Source organism: Fukomys damarensis, unplaced genomic scaffold, assembly GCF_012274545.1.
Source record: "Fukomys damarensis isolate Sample0158 unplaced genomic scaffold, DMR_v1.0_HiC HiC_scaffold_30, whole genome shotgun sequence".
In the NCBI taxonomy this organism is placed as follows: Eukaryota; Metazoa; Chordata; class Mammalia; order Rodentia; family Bathyergidae; genus Fukomys; species Fukomys damarensis.
The window spans coordinates 66,274,555-66,298,232 of record NW_022900942.1 but is presented as its reverse complement, the minus strand read 5'-3'; the positions used below and the strand labels follow the sequence as shown (position 1 = coordinate 66,298,232).

Below are 23,678 nucleotides of genomic sequence, written 5' to 3'. Positions count from 1 at the left end.
GTGAAGGTACGATCCCAATGATGAGTGTAACTGTACTGTATCCCTAAAATGTACCAATAAACTCAATAAAAAATAAATAAAATTTAATTTAACTTAGTTTTGTATGTTTTTGAGAGCCTTGTAATTCCGGAAATGAATGATGTGGTAGAGGGTCAGTGGGTGAGTTTTTGTCTCCCACCTGGTAGGCTGTCTTCACGTAGGCTGCTTCCCTGGCTCCTCCACCAAGCCAGGTGCTTTCTAGTTTGATGTAATCCTGTCAATTTATGCTTTTCTTTCCCATGTTTCTGGGCTCCTATCCAAAAAATCACTCCCTTTACCAATGTCTTGAGGGGTCTTCTGTATATCTTCCTTCAATAATTTCAGAATTTCAGGCCTTCCAGTTTTCTGATCTAACATACACACCCACACACAGAGTGGGGGGAGTTGATTTGTGTACAGTCAGAGATGAGGCAAGTTTGTCTTTTGCACATGGATATCCAGTTTTCCCAGCACCATATCACAGAGGCTCTTTTCTCTAATGTATGTTATTAGCGCCTTTAAGAAATGGGCTTATTTCTGGGTGTCTCTTCTGTTCCATCAGTGTATGCAAATGTTTTTATGCCAGTACCATGCTGTTTTTGGTTACTATGGCTCTGTGGTATGTCTTGAAATTAGGTGTCGTAATGTATCCAGCATGGTTGTGTTGACTATTTGGGGCAATTTGTAACTTCATATTTATTTATTTAGTTAGTTAATTTTTGGTACTGGGAATCAAACTTGTGCTTGTGAGGCAGGCGGTGGAGTCACTGAGCCAAATACCTGGCCCCATGACTTCATATTAATTTAAGGATATTTTTTTTTTGTCTAGTTCTGTAAAGAATGTCATTACATTAAATTTGTGCACTGCTTTGGGTTGTATGGACATTGAAAATATTAATTTTTCTAGCCCATAAACATAGGTATTTCCATCTTTTTGTGTCTTCAATTTCTCCAGTGTTTGGTAACTTTCATTGTCTGTCTTTCAGTTCTTGTATAAATTTTCCCTAGGCATTTTTTGGGGCTTGTTTTTGGTAGCTACTGTGAGTGGGACTGATTTCATGTTCTTTTCTCACCAAACTAGTTACTGCTGTATAGAAACACTACTGAGCTTCGTAACTTGACTTTATACCCTACAACTACATGAATTTATTGGCTCTAAAAGCCTTCTGGTGGACTGTTGAAGTCATTCTTTACAGAGAATCATCTGTAAATGGTGATAGTTGTCATTCTGCTTTCCCATTTTTATTTCTTTTGCCTAGTTGCTATGGCTACAACTTGTAGGACTATATTGCATGAAAGCAGTGAGAATGGCCAGGCTTGCCTTGATCAGGATCTGGAAACGCTTGGAACTTTTCCCCATTCCATGAGGTTGGCCATGGGCTTGGTGTAGACAGCCTTTATTGTTGAGGTACATTACTTTCATTCCTGATGATTGGAAGGTTTTTTTGTTATCATGAAGGAATGTATTATTAGATGCCTTCTCTGTATCTTTTGAGATGATCCTGTCTTTATCCTTTGTTCTACTGAAATGATATATTACATTTACTGATTTCCATATATTGATCATCACTGCATCCCTGAAATGAAACCCGCTTGGTCATGGTAAGCGATCACGGTACTTGATGTGCTAGTGTTGTTGAGAATTTTCAAATCTATGTTCATCAGGGACATTGGTGTACTTTTCTTTTTTCTTCTTATATCCTTGTCTGGTTTTTGTAAGAGGGTAATGCTGGCTGTAGAGATGAGTTTGGAAGTGTTCCTGCCCTTCAGTTCTTTAGGTAGTTCTGAAGAACTAATGCCAGTTCAATGTTTGGTAAAGTTCAGCAAGGAAGCTATCTGGTCCTGGACTTTTCTATGTTGGGAGACTCTCGCTGCTTCATTACTTGTTACTAGTCTAATCTGAGTTTTTAGGCCCTCAGAGGCCATTTGAAAGGTCATATATGTCTAGAAATGTATCCAGTTCTTCTAAATAATAATCCCTAGTGAGTTTGTATTTCTGTGGGATCAGTAACAGTATCTCCTTCATCTCTGATTTTAACTTTTGGTGCTTTCTCTTTTTTCTGTTTAGCTAAAAATTTGTTAATTTTATTTTTTTCAAAGAAACAGTTTCATTGATCATTTGTATTTTTTATAGTTTCTATTTTTTATTTCTGCTCTGATGTCTTATTTTTTATTCTGATGTTGGGTTTGTTCTTGCCTTTCTAATCCTTGAGGGGTATCATTTGAATTTTTTTCCATAGGTACTAATTGCTATAATGTTCCTTAGTACTCCTTTGCTGGATCTTATAAGTTTTGGTATTATTTTTCCATTGTCCAGTTTCCTTTTGATTTCTTCAGTGACCTCTTGTTCATTCAAAACTACCCTGCTCAGTATCCATGCACGTGTACAATTTTAAAAACTTCTTTTGTTGACTTCTGGTTTTACTCTACTGTGATCAGAAAAGATACAGGATATTATTTCAGTATTTTAAAATTTATTTGAGTTGTTTTGTAGCCTAAATATATGGTCTATCCTAGAGAAAATTCCATATACAGCTGAAAAGATAGGCATGCTCAGCTGTTCAGCGGTGTGTTGTGGAATCTCTTGTCTACTTGGTGTATAGTACAGTTTAACCCTGATGTTTCTTTGATTTTTGGGGGGAGAGGGGGAATCTAGATGATCTGTCAAGTGGATTGTTGAAGTCCCTTGCTGTTATCGTATTGGTGCCTCTCTTTCCCTGTCCAGTACATTGTTTTATAAAATGGGGCACTGTGACATCGGGTATGTATGTATGTATGTATATGTATATATATATATTCATAATCACTGTGTCCTGCTACACTGATCCCTTGGCTGTTTTATTGTGACCATCATTGTCTCTTAACTCTTTTGTCTTAAGGTCTATTTTTTTCAGAAATAAACACAGGGATTCCTGTTTGCTTTTGTTTCAAGTGCTACTTTCTATCCTTTCATTCTGAACTTCTCTTTGGCAGCAAATTTTGGCACTTAAAAAAAAATCCAGTCAATCTCTAACTTTTAATTGGAGAATTTAGTCCATTTATATTCAAGGCTATTACTGATAGCTAAGGATTTATTCATATCACTTTGCTGATTATCATCTAATTATTTTGTATATCCATTTTTCCTTTTTTGGTCATTTTTAATAGACTGATTTACTGTATTGACAGTGTTTCATTCCTTTCTGATTCTCTTTTTTTTGGTGTGTGCTCTTCTAATGGGATTTTTATTTTGGAAGCTTTCATGATGGCAGTTACCTTTCTTTCAGTTTTAGATGTAGGATTCCCTAAAGCATCCTTTGTAAGGCAGATCTTCCTTCCGTTTCTGCTTGTCTTGGGAGGACTTTATTTCTCTTTCATTTCAAATTGACAGCCTTGCTGAGCATAATAACTTTGGCTGGCAGTTATTTTGTTCTAGAATTTGGAATATGTCATTCTATTCCCTACTGGCCTGTAGGAAATCTGCTGAGAAATTTCTGTTAGTCTAATGGGAATATTCTTAAATGAGCCTTGGTGCATTTCTCTTGCAGGTTTTAGTTTTTTTTTTTTCCTTGAGCTTTGAAAATTTTGAGTGTAATATTCCGTGGTGAATATTTCTGGGGCACATGTCTTATTTGGGATTCTATAAGCCTCCTGTAAATGGATGTTCATGTATTCCCCAAGATTAGGAAAGTTTTCTGCTATTATTTCAATGAATAGGTTTTCTATGCCCTTAACTTTTTTTGTCCTTGCCTTCAGATATTTCAAAAATGTGGATGTCTGTTCCTTTACTGCTCTCCCAAGAGTTTTGAATGTTCATTCTCCTTTCCCCTTTTGTCTGACTGGGCTCTATCAAAAGACCTTTCTTCAAGGTCAGATATTCTTTCTTCTGCCTGAAATACTGTCTATTTTTGATGCTTTCAACTGTATATATCTGACTTACTGAGAGCTTAGTTTCCAAGGATTCTGTTCGGTTCTTCTTTCAAAATCTGACTTTGGGCTGAGTTTCTCATTCATACCCTCCATTGTCTTCCCAATTTCATTTAACTGTTTATCTGTGTTCTCTTGGATTTCACTAAGCTTTTAAAATAAGCATTCTTTTAAATTCTTTATCAGGCATTTTATCCATTTTACTTTCTTGGATCTGTTGCTATGATTATATTATATTGTATTATAATCATGCTTTTTGCTGTCATTATGCTACCTTGTTTTTCCTGTTTTTTTGTGCCATCAGGTTGAGATTGTTTCTGGTGATCAGATATCTGTACCACATTTACAAGGTGGTCTCCTCAGTAAGGAGCTTGTCCCGAGGCTGCCTTGGAGGGTCAGTTTGTCACATGGCGTTGGATTTATTTCCAGGTGTGCACCATAGGGAAGTCACTCTATTGCTTCTTGGGCTGTGATTACTAATTTTGGGCATAGTGTGTACCGTGGAGGAGCGAGAGACCCGCGATCTCAGGGGGCCATGCGACAGCGGAGACACTGCAGCAGTTCAGGCAGGCGTATGCACCCCACACTGGGTATGGGAGCACTCGGTGTGGCTCCTCTTACCAAGGGAGTGGTGTGGCCTCTGCACAGAAGCCCAGCAGCAGAGGGCCCGTGAAGCACTTGACTCAAAACCAGTGAGTGGGGTGGGCCCCCTGCACAGCCCAGGGGAGGCCGTGGGACAGCACATGTGTGGTGGCTACAGAGACGGGTATTCCCCCTGGCAGTGACAGCGTACAGCTGGAAATGCGACTGCGCCGGGCCAAGGTCCTGTTGGTCCTCTCTGGTCATGTGTCCTGGACACAGGTGGGATGGCTGCATTCAGAGTGGCGATCTCCCCACGCCAGGCCAGGTGAAGGTGTGGGGTCCACAGAGATGGGGCATGCAGTGGACCCTGAGAACATTCTGAACTCGGACAACAGCTCGGCTGCCAGGCTCCGTGTGTCTCCTGGAGGTGCTGGGAGGTCCTGCTCCCAGGCAGAACCACTGTACAGATTCTGGTAAAGTCAGCGGGCTCTGCGCCTGTGAGGTTGGGAAGCTTTGAAGAAGCTGGGATTGCAGCATCCACGCCGACTGATTGCTGCGACTCTTTTTCATATTGGGATTGGAATGTGCCTCACAGGCCCCTCACAGTTGGTGGTGTTACTGGGAAGAGGGAGGACTTTAGGAAGGTGACAGAGGTAGGTTACTGGGGTGTGCCCCTGAAGGGTGTGTTGGACTCCAGCCTTTTCTTTTTGCTTCCCAGCTGCCATGTGATGTGCAGCCTGGCTTCCTCCTGCCATGACATTCTCCCATGATGCTATGGCTCTATTGGCATAAACAGGGCCATGTGATCATGAACTGGAACTTCTGAAACCATGAACCGAAATACACTTTTCCTTTAAGTTGTCTTGAGACAGAAAGGTCTTTGACTAATACTTTCACACTTCCTCCTGCAAAGCAGGATTCTTCTTCCCTTGGGCAGCACATGCTGGGTATTTGGTTTCTCCTTCTATGCTGCTGTCTTAGGTCTCTTGAGTTTTATGAGATTCTTGTCCCTCTTGTTCTTTTCCAGTCTTCTCTCATGGTCACTTGCCTCAAAATGCAGCTGTGTCCCTGTTACGTTGGTGGTTCTTTGTGGAGGAGGGAGTGAGAGTCGGCCACTTCCATTCCACCATCTTGGATGCACCAAATCTTGGATCACAAACTTTGGCCTGGGCAAGTTTTGTGTAAGGTCCAGCCTCCGATGGTACCCAGGGAACCGAACGGGAGGGTCTCTGACGAAGGGAGATGTGAAGCTTGTGGGTGCTTCTGTCTGTCACCGCAGAGTGCAGACCTGGTACAGGTGCCTGACACCTCAAGGTCCTCTTTCCACATCAGGAACAGGCACACTTTACAGTCACCATGTCCAGCATGAATGTCTCTTTCCCACCATAATGGCAACAACCAAGAAAACATACCTTTTATTTTTGCTTTGGCTAAATTAAAAATTTCCATACTTTTAAATATGCCTGCTAAATTTGTTGCTGGGATTTCCTTTTCTTCCCTTACCATCTGTTCTCTAAATACGCTGTAGTCCAACCTATTTCAAGACAAGGCCACAGTTTATGCCTCCCTGGGTAAGGCCCTTATCAGCACAGAACTTGACACGTGGTTGAGAGGCAAATGTTGGTTGCACAAACAAAAGATGGCAGACTTCGGGCATCGCAGCATTTGACTCAACTCCAACATTTAACATGCTCGTGACAGGGCCATTATGCACACATATCGCTGCTGGGAGGCTCTGATGTGAACATGTTCATTCCTGCTGGCTCGAATACCCTGTGGCACATGTGTAAGTGTCCTGTCAGGTGCACTGGACAGTCATGCATGAGCACCATGCATGAGTGGTTCAAGCCAGTGGAAATGTGTTATGGGTAGAGACCAGAGTTCTAAGACACTATCTTGGTTTCTTTACACTCTAGAGGTGTGAAGACGAAGCAGATCATTTCAACATACTAAGCTGCAGAAAGGTCAAAAGCCACTGGCAGTAACTCCCTTTAGGAAGGCTAGCATCCAAAGACAGTAGCAAGTGCTGGTGAGCATGGGCAAACAGTAGAAGCCACTGTGCCGCTAGTGGGAATGTAAAACAATGCAGCCACTTCAGAAAACAGCCTAGTGGTTCCTCGAAAAGCTTAACACAGACTTGCCGTGTGGCCCAGCAACTCGACTGCAAGATATGTGGCCAAGAGAACTGAGAAAGCCTTGTACACGAATGCAGTACATTACTCACAGTATTGGCCATTAATTGCCAAAAGAGAAGAGGGTGGGTGGCCACACTGGAAGGAATGAGCTACACTGTATACCACAACATGGGTGACTGAAATCAGCAGCGTGAAAGACGTAGGCCCAAAGGTCACATGTGACTTACATTACATGTCAGGAACGTACACATTTCTAAAGCCTGGAAGTTGACGGATGGTGGCCAGGCCTGGGAGGAGGAGAAATGCGGAGTGACTGGTAGCACATACGTAGTTTCTTTGGTGGTGATGAAATGTTGTACATCTGCGTGGTTCTGTGAATATACTGACAACCACTGAACCGTATGCTTTAGAAGAGCAAATTTTATGGTAGGTGAGTTCCAATCTCACTAAAGGTGTTATTAAAAAAAAAAAAAAGAAAACACCAGCAGAAAAATCCTGCTGTGGATCCTCCTGCTGTCAGCTGGGGCTCAGGCAGGATGGGAGGTGGGCAAACTCTGGATGAGACGTGAATTCACTGCTTTTCGGAGTCACAAGTCTGAATGTTCCTCACGGACCTGAGAAGCCTGCAGACCTCCAGGTACCAGTCTGTCAGTTCCCCTCTGCTTACAGAATGAGGGGGAGGTGACGCTAAGGTTCCCTCTGGCTTTGTCATGCAGAGACTTGGCTCACCTTTGAAGCGAGTCTTCTCCCTACACAATGGCACACCAAAGCATTTACAAGTTTTTTTTCCCCTTTTCTTTAAACCCTTGAACTGGAAAAAGTATTCTCTACCCTAGGCAAAGTTCTATTTCTGTCACATCTCGGCATTTGTTACTGAAGGATGGGACGTGTGTATTTTCAGAATATTTAAAGGACATAATTTGAATTTCAAAATTGTAAAAGGCCATGTTTTGGGTCACCGAGATAACAAGCTGGCCATGAAGTTGTCCGATCATTGCTCCTGTTTTTGCAAATGACAGGTTCATGTTTGTTAATGGAAATCTGAGCTCTCACTGCTCAGTGCACAGAAATGACTTTGTATAAGCCTAGCTGTGCCCTGCCGCGGGCCACCCTTTTAACATAGTACAGGGCAGGTGGTGGGGATGTGGAGTGCTGACGCAGGACAGAAAGGAGGAAGGGGTTTCTGGCTTGGCTGCTAAAGAGCTGCTGCCTCTGTGGTAGCGAATCCCCTTCCCTCCTCCTGTCTCGCAAGCAGGGTGCCCATCTCCAGAGTCCTTCCCTGATGAGGAGTTTCTGAATCCGAGAACTAAGGGTAAGGAGGAGAGGGCCTCCTCTGAGCCCCTGTAAGTGCCTGAAACCTTCCTGCGCTGCCACCAGGTTCAGGCCTCCTGTCCTCTGTCAGCTCGCTGGCTTCTGAATGTCAGAATTAAGCCACATGAGTTGTCTCCGTCCTTCCGGAGAAAATGCTCAACCTCAGTCCCAAGTCCTCCATGGGGTGACATTAGCCGGGCCTTTGTAGCCACACTGCCTGCATCTCCGCAGCGTTCGGCTCCACAGCCAGTTCGGCGCCTCAACACCCCCGCCCCGTGCCACCTGGAGATTCCAAGGCAAAGCTGGCACCACAGGGCTGTAGAGCTGCTCTCCCCAGAGGGTCCAGATGCGCCGGCGGGCGGGTCCCCAGTGCCAGCCCCTTCCGGCGGGTAGAGATCTGGCGAGTGCCTGGCGTGCCTGTCGGGCAGTCACGGGGTCCCCATGCTAACAGTGCAGGGTGGGATTTCGGGGGCACATGGGGGCCGGCCGCTCTGCCAGGGAGGCTGATAAATTCTCATCATGACGACGGCTGCTGATGGCCGCTGCAGCCCCTCGGAAACCCAGGCGCAGATCCTGGTTGGCTGGGCAGAGCCCAGCAGCCATAGGGAATGGGGGCGTGGCCTGGGCGGGCGGGGCTGGTCTCTGCTGCCTGGAAGGAGCATCTGGGACACAGGCAGGACCCAGGGCCCTGTCTCAAGGAGGTGAGAGCCTGGGGCCAACAGTGTCTCCCAGCCTCTCCTCGGAGAAGGCAGGGGCCTGGCCACAGCGGACCCCACAGGGCGGGCCCAGCAGAGTATGCGGCCTCCGGGTGCTGGCATTAGAGGTACCCTCGGAAACAGGCGCAGATCCGGGTTGGCTGGGCAGAGCCCAGCAGCCATAGGGAATGGGGGCGTGGCCTGGGCGGGCGGGGCTGGTCTCTGCTGCCTGGAAGGAGCATCTGGGACACAGGCAGGACCCAGGGCCCTGTCTCAAGGAGGTGAGAGCCTGGGGCCAACAGTGTCTCCCAGCCTCTCCTCGGAGAAGGCAGGGGCCTGGCCACAGCGGACCCCACAGGGCGGGCCCAGCAGAGTATGCGGCCTCCGGGTGCTGGCATTAGAGGTGTGCTGGCCCCCACGTTACTAGGTTCTCACCCTTGGCAGCACCTTGGGGTCTAATTACTGACTTGATCATTCTAAAAAGATGGACAATTATTATCCAGTAATTAAAAGTAAAGTCAAAAAAAGAAACCAAACCCCAGTGCTGAAGCCAGGCCCAGATCAACCCAGCTGGAGCCGCTGGGGGGTGCAGAGAACCGGGTGACAGTGTCACCTTTTGAGTTTCCCAGGCTCACAGGCAGCCCGGGGCGTCCTCAGTGACCTGTGCCCGCCTTAACTTTGCACACACATCCTGGTTGGGTTCCGCTCCACTCCGGAATCTCCTACCATGGCTGGTCCCTCTCTCCGCCACGCACGCAAGCCCTGCCAGTTTAGGGAGCTTCGCCGAGCCCTCCTGTGCTCACGGACCGCCACCGTGTGGGGTGCTCACTGACATCACTGTGTGCCCACCTGCCTTTTGTGCCCTTGAGGAGCCTCAGAGGCTGAGGCCAAGTGTACTCTAGACCAGAAGACAGCGGGTTATCTGTGGGGCGGCCCAGGACGAAGGCCCAGAGCTGGGCTCTGGACTTGGATCTGTGCCTGGCCTGCGCTCACTGTGAAACCCTGCGGGTGTGGGCTGACCCAATGGGTCCCAGCCGACTGGGAGCTTAACATCCGGGGCTGTGGAGGGTGTGCCGAGGGGGAGTCAGCCTGGCCTGACCCGGGTGGCCTAGGAACAGGGAGGCCAGGTGTTCACTTCGGGCCTGGCCCTGGGGAAGCAGAGGTGGCTTCCAGAGTTTCCACCCTGCCCCAGGGCACACCACCTGCACTTCCCAGGTGAGGTCAGTCCCCAGAGGGTCCCACTGTTCACAGAGCCCTGGGAGTCTAGAGCCAGGTGAGGAGGTGAAAGGTGAGAGCTCTGTGGGCAGAAGCAGCCGCTTCAGAACCAGGTGGGGGCTGCACTCTTGGACCCATCGCTAATGGGGAACAGAAGCTGCGGGAAGAGCAAAAGGCGTCAGGAACACATGCAGCTGCCCTGCTGGGCTAGAAGAGAATCTAGCCTTGCATTCTGCTTTATTTTGCTCCCTACCAATGTACCGGCTTTTCTCCAGAGCCCCTAAAATGAAACATTAGAAGAAATCCACCTTCAGGCCAGGCCTTCTGGATCTCCCTCGCCAGCGCCAGGCTTCAAAAGGAGCAGATGACTTTTCAGAGCCAGAAGCAATTGACAGCCGTCAGAGCTGCAGGGAGGTGGAGAGAGGCAGGCTGCTGACCTCTTCTGAGGGCCAGGGCGGGGTGCAGCTTGTCCTGCCTCCCCGTGGACCAGCTCCGACTGGGCGCCCCCCTTTCCACCGTCTGGCAGTCTGAGCTCAGGGCCCAGTCACCCAGGGAGACCCCGCCAGACCTTGTCACCTGCCCTGAGCGTGTTCCTCCAGCGACACCCTCACACAAATACAAAGCTCCACATGATTCCCACAGGCGAAAACAAGTGAGACGGCCTCAGGAGCCGCTGCAATGCTGCGCGCTTCAAACCTCCTGAAAAGTGCTGTGGCTCTCCCGTGGTCACCAGAATCATCCATCACCCCGTGGCAGAGTCAGCAGACTCTGGGCTCGGGAAATAACACAAACTTCCTACCTTTCTCAGCACCGACCACACCCTGAGCGGGATGCTGACGGGGAGGTGTGGGCACCACAATCCCCGTGATTGCAGAGGGTGCAGCTGCACAGGGGAGCACACGACGCTGCCATCACCACTGTGTGCTTCACAGCGGCGGCTCAGGGTCCGGAGCGCGAGAGCCTGCCCCATGCACCGCTGCGCACTGCTCCTGCGCTTTGAAGGTCACACTGTCCTCCGAGATGTGTACCATCGCTACTTGTCAGTTAGCCACAATGCCAGCAGCTCCCAAAGTGTCATCCAACACTGGGCAGTGGCCACATGTCCCCTTCCAGGCTGGCCACCTGGGCCTCCGTTCACGGAGCGAGGCGGCGCCCATCCTGCAGCTGTGGCATGGCCAGCACCCTGTCTCTTTCTGCCCATAAAGCTTCTTGAGTGACGAAAGCTGTGGCCAGAGCCATTACAGGAAGGGAAGGCCTGGAAGGCCCAAGTCTAGCGATCTGCTTAATCCAGGCTGCCAAGAGAGGGAAATGAGTTTTTAGTGAGGGCAACCTGAGGTTTGGAAGCTGCACGTCTGTCCTGCGTCTGTGGGATCAGCTGCCTGAGTTCCATCCTTAATCTGTCCTGCACTGGGCACGTGGGCTGCAGGCGTGCTCTGCTCTCCGTGCCTGGCCATGGTTGGTTCCGGTGAAGCCCACACACGAACACGCCCGTGTATGAAATCTGTCACTACGCGGAGGGGCTGAGCAAGCCTGAAATACCCAAAACGCATAAGCACTCGCTGTGGGGTTCCCTTCCTCTTCCACTTAGACCAACGGCTCCATGGGCTGCCAACGCCTCCTGCCCTCTCTTCGCTGAGCAGTCTTCAAAACCTCTCACTGTACCTCCACAGCACCGAGCCTCAACAAGCCACTGCTGTCCCTAGTTGACAAAACTAAAATTTGACAAATGGACTTGCTCAGGGACACTTAAACTGCAAAGCGGACGTACCCGAAGGCACCCACCGAAACAAGAGGCAGAGCTGAGACCCAGTTGGGGCTTCCATGGGCTTTCTGCAGGGCAGGGACGAGGGGCACGGTTTGGGGAACACGATTGTGCTGCCACCGAAGCTGATGTGATAACAGTGTCAAGCTTCTGAGAAGCAGAGTGGCTCCCGAGCCCCAGCCCCGGGTTGGGGGACAGAGGTGTCTCTGGAGAGTGGCTCCTGCTGAGCAGGTCGTCACCAGTCACTACCACACCCTGGCTCAGGGAAGCGGAAGTGATTTCCAAGCTGCAGGTGGGGACCCTGGCTACTTCTACTTCAGCCTCAACCCCAACTCTCCTCATTCCCCCAGATCTCACTGAAGCCCAGCACTCAGCACCCCGGAACACAGCCCTGCTCCCTACCTTGGTGCCCCACGACTCTTCCTGCCACCTTGGAACCGTTCTCCACTTAGAGCAGCACAAAACCTTCCTCCCCAGAGCTGTTCTCCTGTTCTCCAGTCACTGTGCTTGGCATTTCAATAGCTCCAGAGAAAGATTTCATGAAATACTGCAAGAAAATAATTGCACCCCGCCCTTTGTTTCTCAACCGCTTTAATCCTTCCCTCAGAGATGGCCACCATAATTAAACTCGGTGCTCCGGGTGTCAAACTCAGATTCACAGCTTTGATAAATATTAGGTGATTAAGCTATTTATAAAAGATATAATTTGAGAAGCTGGCATTTCGTGCGCTATGATTATTTCTTCTCTGTGAAGACGAAGTGCTTAGCCACATGGAAGGCACTGCCAGGAAGGGAAATTAATAAGGATGTTCACTTGTAAGCTTCAACTATTTTCACATCTCAGATGAGCTGAGACCATTTCCTCATGAGAAAAACGAGGAGGAAGAGAGAAAGGGAGAGAAGTCCTATGGGCACAGTGGGGAGCGGGACTCTGGCTGTCTGAAATGAGCAGCTGGGGGTGGGGGATGGAGGGTCCTACCAGGAGGTCCACCATGTTGGGCTTGTTGTTCCGCAGCGTCTTCACGGCATGGAAGACGTCGACAGTCCTCTGGTGCCGGAGCATCTCGCAGACGATGCTGATAGCGCAGAAGGTGCCACTGCGGCCGCCCCCGTTCCTGCGAGAGGAGAGGAGAGGGCCGGGTGATGCTCATGCTGCAGGTCACACTCCACTGTGCTACCCAAACCCCGGAAGCCACCGGACTCCACATCCGGGCTGCTCCTAGGTGCAGCAAAGGTAGCAGCTAGAGGGATGTGAGCCGGGGTCCGCCAGCGTTTCCCTGGCCTGAGATCGTGTCACCTGACCCGGCACCCTTGCTGGTCTCACACTCGTGGCCTGCAGTGGAACATCTCCAGAGGACAGAGACCTCGCCTGGTCTTCCAGGTAGACTGGTGACGAGGGTGGGTCACGTTCAAAGACGTACCTAGCCTTCCAGAAGACATAGGGGCCCTTGCTAAGTCATCAAATTGCCCAGGTTGGGCTCGAACTCGTGTTCCTCCTCCCTCAGTCACCCAAAGTTCTGGGATTACAGGTGTGCAACACCAAGCCTAGCTTACATTGTATTTTAAAACAAAGCTTTGTATTTTGAACTAATTTTAGATGTGTAGAAACACTGCAGGAATAGAGAATTCCCTTGCACATCCAACTTCCCTGCTGAGAACATCTTATAAAACAACAGCATGTTAACAAAACCAGGTAACACTGGTGCAGTCTTATTAACCTGACCTGGCTGTGGTTAAATTTCACCAGATCCTCCGTGAATGTCCTTTTTCTGGTCCAGGATCACAAACTGGTTCTCATCTTTCATTTAGTTGCCTCCTTTGCTTCTTCCAGTGTGAGACAGGCTCTCAGTTTCTCCTGGTCTTCTTGACCTGAAGCAGTTATTTTGCAGCACGTGAAGCTCAGAAGATAGAATGTAGGGGAGAAAGCACCCAGGGAGCTGAAGCACAGGCCAAGAAGTGACTGCGTAGGATAAAATGCAGACTTTCGTTTAGGCTGCTCTGATTTCTTCTCATGAGTGGGAAACTGGTCATGCATTTTAGCAAGAAAATTGGAGGGGGCACTCAGTCCTTCACAGGGTTCACGGTGTCGGCCTGCCCCATTCCTGGTGAAGCTAACCTTGCTCACGAGTTAAGGGGTCTGCCAGCATGTTCACTTCTGTTTCCATCTTTGTGCAGTTGGTACACAGCCTGTGTGAAGGTATTTTGAGTCTGTGTGAATATCCTGCTCCTGCTCACAGGTTTACCACCGATTTTTGCATTCACTGGTGGATCACATCTCTAACAATCATGATCGTGGTATCTGCCTCATGTTGATTTTGCTTTCTTCCTTCTGATGTTCTACCACAAGAAAGAGGTGTCTCTCCTCTCCCACTCAAAACGTATTTTCATTTTATATCCATGTGGACATGGAGAGAATATTTTATTGCACGAGCTAAAATTCAACAGCACTGTATTGATTCTGTTGCTTGAGTTTTTCCAACTTTGACCCTTAAGAGTTCCATGGGGTTGTTGCCTGTGTTCTTGGGAAAGTATCTGTGCTTTTTTGACATATTCTTACTTTCTGGGGTCCCAAGACATTCTATGCACCTCTTATATTTTTCCTGTACCAACTATTCAGTCAACCTCTCTTCCAAGGAACTAAGAGATCTTTCTTTTTTGGGGGTAGGATACCTGGGATCAAACTCAGGACCTCATGCTTGTGAAGCAGGCAGCAGAACCACTGAGCTAAATCCCTGGCAGAGATCTTTCATTTTTTAAAAACACTATAATACTATCATTCCCAAAATAAACATTACTGTTTTAATAACATCAGATTTCTACCTAGTTTAAATCTTCTATGTGGTTTCTTATATTTGCATAAGAAAATCGACAGCTAAAAAACACCATAATACTATCATTCCCAAAATAAATATTACTGTTTTAATAACATCAAACTTCTACCTAGTTTAAATTTTCTATGTGGTTTCTTTATAGCTGCTTAAGAAAATCGACAGCTAAGTTAAATATGCATATTGCATTTGGCTGATAAAAGTTCACACTTGTATTTTAATCTACAGCTTCCTCCTCTTTTATTCTTTGAAATTTGTTGATGAAGTGGGGCATTTGTCCTGTGAAGAGCCCCACATTCTGGGTTTTTCTCATTCATTGCCTCTAACTGGTACCATCCATCACCTTTGCTCTCTGCTCCTGAGTATCTTGTACACTGGTAGCACTAAGGCGTGCAGAGGATGGATGGGTTGCTGGAGGGGTGAATTCATTTGTACAGAGGTATTGTACATGTGTATTTCCTCAGGAAGCAAACACAGGATGGTATCTCACTGGCTGTTCGCATGTCCCACCCCTTAAACGAAGGACCCATCCATCTTCTGGCTTACTGGAAAAATTGGATAATGCATCTTGTTTCTACTGACTTGCAGGAGTCTGGATGAATTCTCCGCCAGCTCTGTGGAAAGCAAACCTCTCCTCCACCGTCCCGCCTTTCACACCCCAGATCTCCTGATGAACAGAAGTGCTTCGTGTCAGCGAGATTCAATTAGTCACCATCTCCCAATGCTAGTGTTCTGGACCCCGTCTTAGCTGGGCTTTGGTTACTCAAAACATGGCAGCTTTTCCCACATCGTCTTCTAGAAGCTCTCTTGTTTCCCTTACACGTTCGGATTTGTGATCATCTGAAAGGATTTCTATCTACGGTATGAGGCAGAGACCAATGTATCCTGAGCATCTTCCCAAGGCCCTGCAGGGCTGGATCTCTGCCGGTAACCAGGTGACACACAGGTGTGGCCCTGCCCCTGGATGTCCTCTCCTGCTAATTCTTGTTTTCTGCCCTTACACTAATACCATACTGGTTTCCCATTCCCTTTTCACCCAGTGCTTCCAGCAGGTTCCATATCCATTATTTTCATGGAGTTTCCAAACAGTGACCTACTTCTACTCATTTACCCTGGCTTTGTTAGCTGGAAGACAAGTATAAAAAAAGATACGTCCCACGTGGGACTGTTCCATCCTCCAATAGAGCCTCACCCAGGTGTGCTCTGTCCACCACCAACAGGTGGCGCTATGCCACATCGAATCCACCTCAGAGGGACAGAATGGCATTCTATCTCCGAAGTGTCCTGGCAAGGACTAGAAGAGGCCAATTTAAACTTTGCTTCTTATGAAGCCAAAAAAAAAAAAAAGACTTATGAACCTAAATAAAAATAAATCTCTCTTGCTGAGAGTCACACCAAGAGGGCCAGAGGCAGCCCCACAGGTAGCACAGAGAAAGTTGAGGTGCTCTCTTTAGGGGAGGGGAAGGGGCACGAGGCAGGAGGAGCAGCAGATGCCTACCACCACCCAGGACAGCCGGACGGCTCATCTAGAGGCCCCGCAGAAGGGTACTGCCGACAGAGGCTCTCACTTCTTGGCCGTGCTCGTCTACAGGGCGTGGTGACTGAAGGGGTTTCTGGACTTCTCCCTTACTCCCGTCCTGGTGCCTCAGTCCTGCGGGCACAGTTGTTGGCCCTGTTAAGCGTCTTATTCAGGGGTCAGACGAGTTAGCATCCAGATCCAGCACTGGGGAGTGTAGGCCCAGGACAAGTGTCTACAAACTCCTTGGTGTATAAGACACGAGGCCGGTGCGGCTCAGAGTCAGAGCGCTGCCCTATTATGTGCCAGGCCTGGGCTCCACCTGCAGCGGCACAAAACAACTCCAAAAGCGAATGGATCTGACCCAAACTGATTAATGTGCCCGTGACTCCGCTGTAGGCGTGCGGCTCAGTGAGGAGGTCTCTTCTCATTCCGGTCAGAGCCCACATCCATGCTGAGACAGCTCTTCGGAGAGCAGAGGGAGGGACTTTCCACGGCAGACAAGCGCGGGGGAGCCCTGACACCAGGGCCCTGCAGAGAGCCGTGCCGCACCTGTCACATTAGCACGCCTGGCCCTCCACAGCGGCCTTCCTTGGCCTTCCATGCGGCAGAGACCGCACCTTGGCTGCCAGTGGCACCCTGAGCGGTCACAAGTGTTGTGGCTTTGAACTTCAGGGTCCTCTCCACACCATTCCCAACTGCCATGGACTTTTAATTGCTGGTTCCATTAAACCAGCTCACCTCGCTGCCAATGAGACAGTGCAGTGAGTCGGAGCAGCCTGGCACTCTGACGGCCCTCTACCTTGGCTGCACAGGGAGAGCACCCAGGAGAGGTCTGGGTTCTGCTCCCAGGGACCGTGTTCCCAGGTTCGGAACCGTGGTGTGTCTGAGGTGGGGTCCGCAGGACTCTGTGCTCGGGCGGGCAGGTGGCACGTGTGCAAAGGCACCTCCCACGTGCACCCCGTTGCACGGCTGGCTTTGTCACCCTTCGGGACACTGGTCAGTCATGTTTCCGTCACTCTACAGCCTGCGTCCCTGATAACCAGCTGGGAAACAGAAAGTCCACGACGGGGGCGCTGGTACCTGGGGCCCGTGGTGGGGGCTCACGGCCAAGGAGGCGTGGAGAGAGGAGAGGCGAGGACACCCAAGTCGCCCAGGAGCTCCCACCACTTTCCAGCGTCCCCACCCATGGGCCCAGCCTTGCCCACCTGGGCCTTTGAGGACATTGCAGGTGGGTACAGAGCAGGCGCAGCAGCCCTGCCACATGGTTCCTCAGAACCAGAACCACACAGACCAGGAGATGGCGGCTCTGAGACCCACTGGGACTAAGGCAGGTGGGTGGGCGGATGGTGTCATGATGGCCAAGCAGCCTGGCTGGTCGGGGAGCCCTGAGCAGTAGTAGCACTGCTGAGCCCTGTGGATAAGTCCTTCCAGCCCGGATGATCCCAAGTTACCAAAGAGGACTCCCAGAGATGTCAACGCTGGCTCTCAGGAGCCAGGAGGAGCCACGAACCCATCCAGGAGGGCCTGTGTGAAGATTATTTTTATGGCAGGTTCACACTGCCTGCCAGAGTTTGGATGTGTTTCCCAAGATTTCATGTGTCAGAAACTTAGTCCCCTAAGTCATTAATGCTATTGGAGGTGCAGCATCTGGGAGATCATGAGGGTCCCCACGGCTGCCTTAGTGACCATCTCTCCGGGTGGTGTCTCCATCATGTGACACGGTGGCACGAAGGCCCTCAGCCGTGGCAGTGCCTGCTCTCGGACTTCCCAGCTTCCACAGCCATGAGCTGAACAAACCGCTATGTGACCTGCTCTTGGGTGTTTTGTTAAAGCAACAGAAAACAGACCAAGACCCTACCCAAGTCTCTTGCAAAGCCCCTGGGCCCTCAGAGAGCGGCAACCCCCCACCCCAATCTTCTGCTTCTCTGCTTATAGTGAAACGCAAGCCGGAAAGGAGGAGGCAGAGCGGGCCCAGCACTTACAAGCAGTGCACCACCGTGCGGCCTTCCCCGCCATTGTACTCCTCCTGCCACTTGTCCACCTGGCGGATGAGCTTCAGGAAGGAGCGTTTAGACACGGGCGTGTCCCTGTACATGGGCCAGCCGAGGAACTGGAACTGCTGCACCATGCGGTACCCGTCCTGGGGCTGGGAGAGAAGACACGTGTGACTCACTTCCGGGAAGCCGGGCCTCCTGCACCTGCTGATGCCCACATCCAAGCAGCCACAATGAAAGGGGAGGCCGCGACCAGGCCTCAGCAATCAGGGTTTTTAACCTTGAGCAGTTACAAAGAAGCAGGTGTTTTAAATGACCGATCCGAAATGAAGCAGAAAGCTGACCTTTCTGCAAAAGCCCAGAGCACTGACAAGCTAAGGACAGGCCACATGGTGCACCATGTGGGGAAGACGGCTTTACCTTCATTACCAGTAAGATCAGCCGTAGCTCGAGAGGTCTGAGTTCAGCGTTACAGACCGCACCATACTTGCCGCGAGCATAGGATAGTATGATCACTGCTGTGAATCTTAAGATAGCAGCATGAACTCATCTCTGGTCATCATGAGGGGCACAGTATTCCGAATTTATGTGAGAAGAGATTTACCGTGCCAGGGAAGGAGCCCAAGGCCTGGGCCCTGTGGGAGGACCCTCCTCAGGGACACTGTCTTCCTGGCTTCTCTTCCGCCTCCCCTAGGCCTCCTGAGACAGAAGCCCGGGCTCTGTCCTGGTCCCTTTCTCTTCCCGGCCTCTCCCTTGAGGACGCCCCACAGTGTCACAGCCTGAGCAGCACCAGTATCTTAGCTGCTATAGCAGTCATTCATCGTCTGCCTCCTAACAAAGACTCCTTGCTTGGCCATAGTTAGCCTGGCTCTGGCACCGTGTCCCAGGCCCATCCGTGAATAAAAGCCCCCGCCTCTGACACCGATCAGGCTCCCCCTCACCATGCCGGGCCCCCTGGCCGCTCTTCAGCGAGGACTCCCTCCCCGCAGCTGTCCCCTGGGAGTCCCTCCCACCGACCCACCTGGGAAGGCAGGCTGGAGCTGAGTCGGAACCCTGCGGAGCAAGGCCTCACTGCAGGGGTCCCCTCACCACTCCCTATGCCTTGAGAAGCTTTTCCTCACTGGGCTTCCCCAAGGGCCACCAAATTGCTTTTTCTTCATCACATCTCTCAGTAGAGAATAAGCTCCCTGAGTCAGGAACCTCCGCTTTGTTCCCTGAAGGTTCCAAGGCTTGAGAACAGGCCTGCTGTGGAGGGGCCCCTAGAAGCAGGGGTCACAGACGCAGCGCTTACCCTGGCTGCGTTATAAATCCGGAATATCCTGCTGATGATGTCCTCTTCCAAGTCAGCAGACACGAACTCCACCTGGATGGGGCCGTGCCTGTGCACGCCATTCTCCGGCCAGTACTGCGGACACAGCTGAAAGCAAACAGAGCAACAAGTTCGTTACTGGGAAAACCGAGTCCTGAGCACCTCAAATGAGTGTACCGACAGTCACTAATTCTTAATACACCATCAAGTCTCTTCCTTTTCTTTCTTTTTCTTCCAGTAAGCAGACCATAAGACTTTCTTGTTGACCTATTCCTCAACTCCACCTGTCCCTCTCCTAGGACCTTTTCTTCATTTTCCCCCAAAGCATTGGTAGCCACAGAAAACTCTGCTTTCCAGGTCAGGAGAGTGCTGTTCTGAGTGCTCCTTTGTAAGCTCTCTGCTCTTGCTGGAGGGTGCTCTCGGGCCTGGGGGAGACCCCACAGCCCAGCCTACAGAACGGAAGACAGTTACCCAGGCCCACCCAGGCCCGCCCTCCCTGCACAGCTGATGCGATATGGGTTGCCCTGGCACATTCTGGCCCTGGCCCTCCTAGCTCAGATTTGGGAATGCTGGTGTCAGCAGAGTACACACTTTGCTGCTTCACCCAGAGGTGACTTCGATTGAAAAACAATTTCCTAGAGTCGCCAGTTGCAGGTATTGGTGCTACAGGAACATGCACAGCCCAGTGGGCAGGGGTGGTGTGGGGCCTGGTGGCTGGGGAAAGGGCTGCTTTCACTTGCTCTCCAGCAATCTCCTAAACTTGAAAACAGTCAGGTGGGAAGAGTCCCTAAGGTCTGTGTCCTTCAAACACCCTTCCTAAATCTCACAGCCTTTCTAGGCATCTGCAGTGTGAAACTAAACTTCCAGGGTCTCTTCTGCATTTGCGTTTCATTTTTATCTTTCTGGCTTCCCTGAGGGACAGACAGCTTACGGCTAAACGAGAGAGGGAACCATCATTATTTTCTAACCTGTTGCTGTGAGGCCAAGAACAGATGCGAAACGTTACCATCTCATTTAAGCTAGATGATGTACCACAAAAGAAGACTCACTGGTTGAATTTCCCTTCTTTGATGACTTATTTTCCAAAGGATCTAAAAATCTCAGTGTTGGATGTTGCTAAGGCTGGTTTATAGCCAAGATTACAGGATAAGGCCTCGGTTATCAGCAGGTCAACAGAAAGTTCCCGCTCCCTTATGAAGGAGTTCAGGGTTGGAGCTCATGATTAAGAATGAAAGCAGGAAAACCAAGTGTGTTCCTTATGTCAGCTAAGTCTGCTGTAGTGTGGAAATTACATTTATTTATTTTTAAATAATACTTCCATGAAATTTTTTCTTCCTTCCAGCAAGCACTTCCTGGTGACAAGTTATTAAAGTGCTTTGTCAGAAAATAGCACACTGATGTTTATTTTCATTCTGATACCCAAGGGTTCCCACTGTTAAAATTAATAGGCATGATGACGGGAAGCCGAGATGGCAGTAAAAGCCGTAACAGGCACCTCTGAACCGTTCTGCCCATTTCAGCTTGCTGAGCGAGCTCTGCTTTCTGCTTGCTCTCAGTTCAAGCACCTGATCAAAAGCTTCTCACTTAGCTGGAGAAGTTCGGACGGCCCATTGTGTCCTGCACTCTGCCCAAGGGAGCCAGGTAGAAAATGGCTTAAATGGTGCACAAGTCATCCACGAACCGGGCCTATACATACTTCAAATAGCTGAGTGCTAGTCTTGTACACTTGCAAAGCCGATAAGTTCAAAAGCTCAGTTTAGTGTTCGCTAAAAGACCGACTCCCAGGAGCCTCTTCCTCTCACTCTGAAAATCTGCTATGTCTGCAGAACAGACTTGGAGTCCCTTGTCTCTCCCCGTACTTGTGAGCAAGGCCTGCTTGCTGTTCAGGCAGTCTGGCTTTGGAAAGCAGCTTCAGAATGCAAACGCTGTTGTGCACTAAGAACACAGGAGAACATGGACGTCCTGTCCACCGATGAGAACAAAAGCAGTCTATCTGGCCACATTTTGGGATTCACGTTGGGAAAAACCCAGAGATTCTAGACCAGGAACAAGTCCCTCATCCTGTGACCGCGGCATCCTGCAGGAGGACACCGCCTGTGGCACACCAGGCAGGGAGTGCACCTCGGCGCTCTCTGGAGTTGTGTCTGTGTACATGGCTGAGGCGCCCACAGGGGGAGCTCTGAAACACGCAAACTTCTTAACCCAGAAGGATGAGAGGAGAACACGGATTATCATCATTTCATTAACCAGCTTGCAGCAAAGAGCCTTAACCATATAAGGCAGTGCCTCAAACATCACGAAAAACCCTGTAGAACCATGGGCCCACGCTGTCTGTAGCAACTGAATACATTTTGGGAGGGAAGCATCTTGTCTAGTTTGGATACTGAAATATTTCAGAACCTTTGTTTAAGGAATCTATCTGCTAGATACAAAGTTAAAACTCATTCTGTTTCAGAACAAGTGTGTCCTTTAAACATGCTAAGATCTAACATTCCACAGTGCCCTGTCAGGGTGGGAAAGGCTGGGCCTGGAATAACCTCTGCACCCAGGCCTTGGTGCTTCAGCGCCCTCTACAGGAAGATGCTCCTCCCCGCCCCACTCCTCTTGTCCTGCTTGAGCCTCCCTGGGTCTCCATGGCCCGCTGGCTCTCGCGCTCTGGTACAGGGGCCTGCACTTGTCAGTGAGCAAGCACAGTGAGCCCACACCAGACCCAGGGCTGGGCTCCCCATGTGATCGCGGGACCTCACCTGGGCAGGGTCCACATCATTCAGCATCACGACTGACGTGCAGTGGTAATCCAGAACCAACCTCCAGAAGTCTTTTACTGTGTTTGGCAAAGGATGCTGGGTGACTATGAAAGCTGAAGGCTGTTTGTAGCTCTGTAAACGAACAAGGAAGATACACATATACCCAGTAAAACGGGAGGGCAGGGAGCTGAGCTATTTTCTGTGCACATGGAAATTTGTGGCACAGGACCCTGGGCATATTTAGCCACTGTTGAGTTCTGTCACCACTGTCAACACCAAAATAGACTAAATATAAACTCATCTGTGGGTAACAGTGATACAATAGTCTCTCTCTCATACCAAAAAAATTTAAGTGTCACCTAACAATCTGATCGAAATATAATAGTGGCTCTAGACATACATTAATTATTTTAATGAACATTTTAAGTTTTTGTTATACTTTATGCACATTTAAAATAGTTCTGCTTTTCCTAAAACTTGTGGGCTTGCTATTTCTACGTTGTGATGGTGTCACACGTTCCTCCCATGGAGGACAGACACGCTTTCCTCAGCTCTGGAGATCTTCCAGCAAGTTTAAGTGCCCTTTTACGGCATCGTGCCAGTGAGTGAGAATTTTCACATGAGCACTGAATACCCATTTACTCTTCCCATCAGATGAGTGGCACGGAGCAAACAGACCGACAGTAAGTGATGAGCTGCGTTTGCATCCTTTGTCAACTGCTGCCTACCCCAGGAGAAAAGGGAGCCACAATGATGCCACCAGCTACATCGTCCCACGCCCCTGCCTGGTGTCTTAGCAGCTGTCCCTTGCCCTCTGGCCAGGCGGTTGGAAGCCCAAGTGATCCAAGGGCGGAGGAGACCACAGGCTTCTTCCCTCAGTGCGTGCTGACCGGCAGCCTCTGAGAGACCAACAGCGTTGGCCCTGCACAGATTCTGAAAGCTGTTTCCTGATGGAAACATGGCCTGCATCTTTCAAAAGGGCTGGGGGAACAGAAGAGCAGGGGGAGAGCCCCGCCTTCCCAGTGGCTCCGCCTCCAGGAACCGCTCGGCACTCCTCCCGGGGGACGGGGACGGCGCTCACGTCCATCAGGGCAGCGTTAATGTAGTTGCTGCTCTCGCCGTCGATGGTGATAAGGAAGGGCAGGCAGCGGTCTGGGGGCAGGACGTCCATGCAGCGGTTCTTCTCGTGGTTCCGGGGCAGCAGCGCGATGCTGCAGTCCTCCACGCGCAGCGTCGGCGTCACCATGTTGAGGGTCTGCGGGTGAAAGACAGGCAGTGACCTCCGGGGGCTTCACGCTCGATGACATGAACACATGCAGGAGGCCTCATAATGTGCCCGGTCAGGCACACGGGGACAGCTCCCATGTGATGCTGAACACGAGCACTTGAAAAACACCTTATAAGTTCTTTCTCGAATTTCCATCCAATCTTTCCAGGCCATCACTGCAGTCTCAGATAAGGGGCCTACCGTAGTGTATAAAACACAGCACAGTGGTAACATTTTAAGAAGGCACACTGGGAGCCAAAGGGCTCACGGCACATCCGCCTCACGGTCAGCGTGAGGCAGGTAGGAGCTTCCTGAGCCTGCCTGCAAGAAGGTCTCCCCCTGGCTCCCCCCGGCTCCCGGCGAGACTTTCTTTTCTCTCCTTGGAATTTG

The 23,678-nt window shown here is 49.9% G+C and overlaps 1 protein-coding gene across 8 annotated transcripts in view; it reads right to left on the bottom strand.

Moving 5' to 3' along the window:
* Ptprm (protein tyrosine phosphatase receptor type M) overlaps nt 1–23,678 on the bottom strand; it is a 608,602-nt gene that overhangs the window by 2,881 nt on the left and 582,043 nt on the right. For all 8 annotated transcript variants that reach the window (XM_033757448.1, XM_033757447.1, XM_033757449.1 and 5 more), the window contains 5 exons: nt 23,103–23,276; nt 22,022–22,153; nt 19,257–19,382; nt 17,954–18,117; nt 12,604–12,739 (listed from right to left, as the gene is read on the bottom strand). In XM_033757448.1, coding sequence (XP_033613339.1) covers nt 12,604–12,739; nt 17,954–18,117; nt 19,257–19,382; nt 22,022–22,153; nt 23,103–23,276 — 732 coding nt within the window. The remainder of the gene's footprint in view (nt 1–12,603; nt 12,740–17,953; nt 18,118–19,256; nt 19,383–22,021; nt 22,154–23,102; nt 23,277–23,678) is intronic.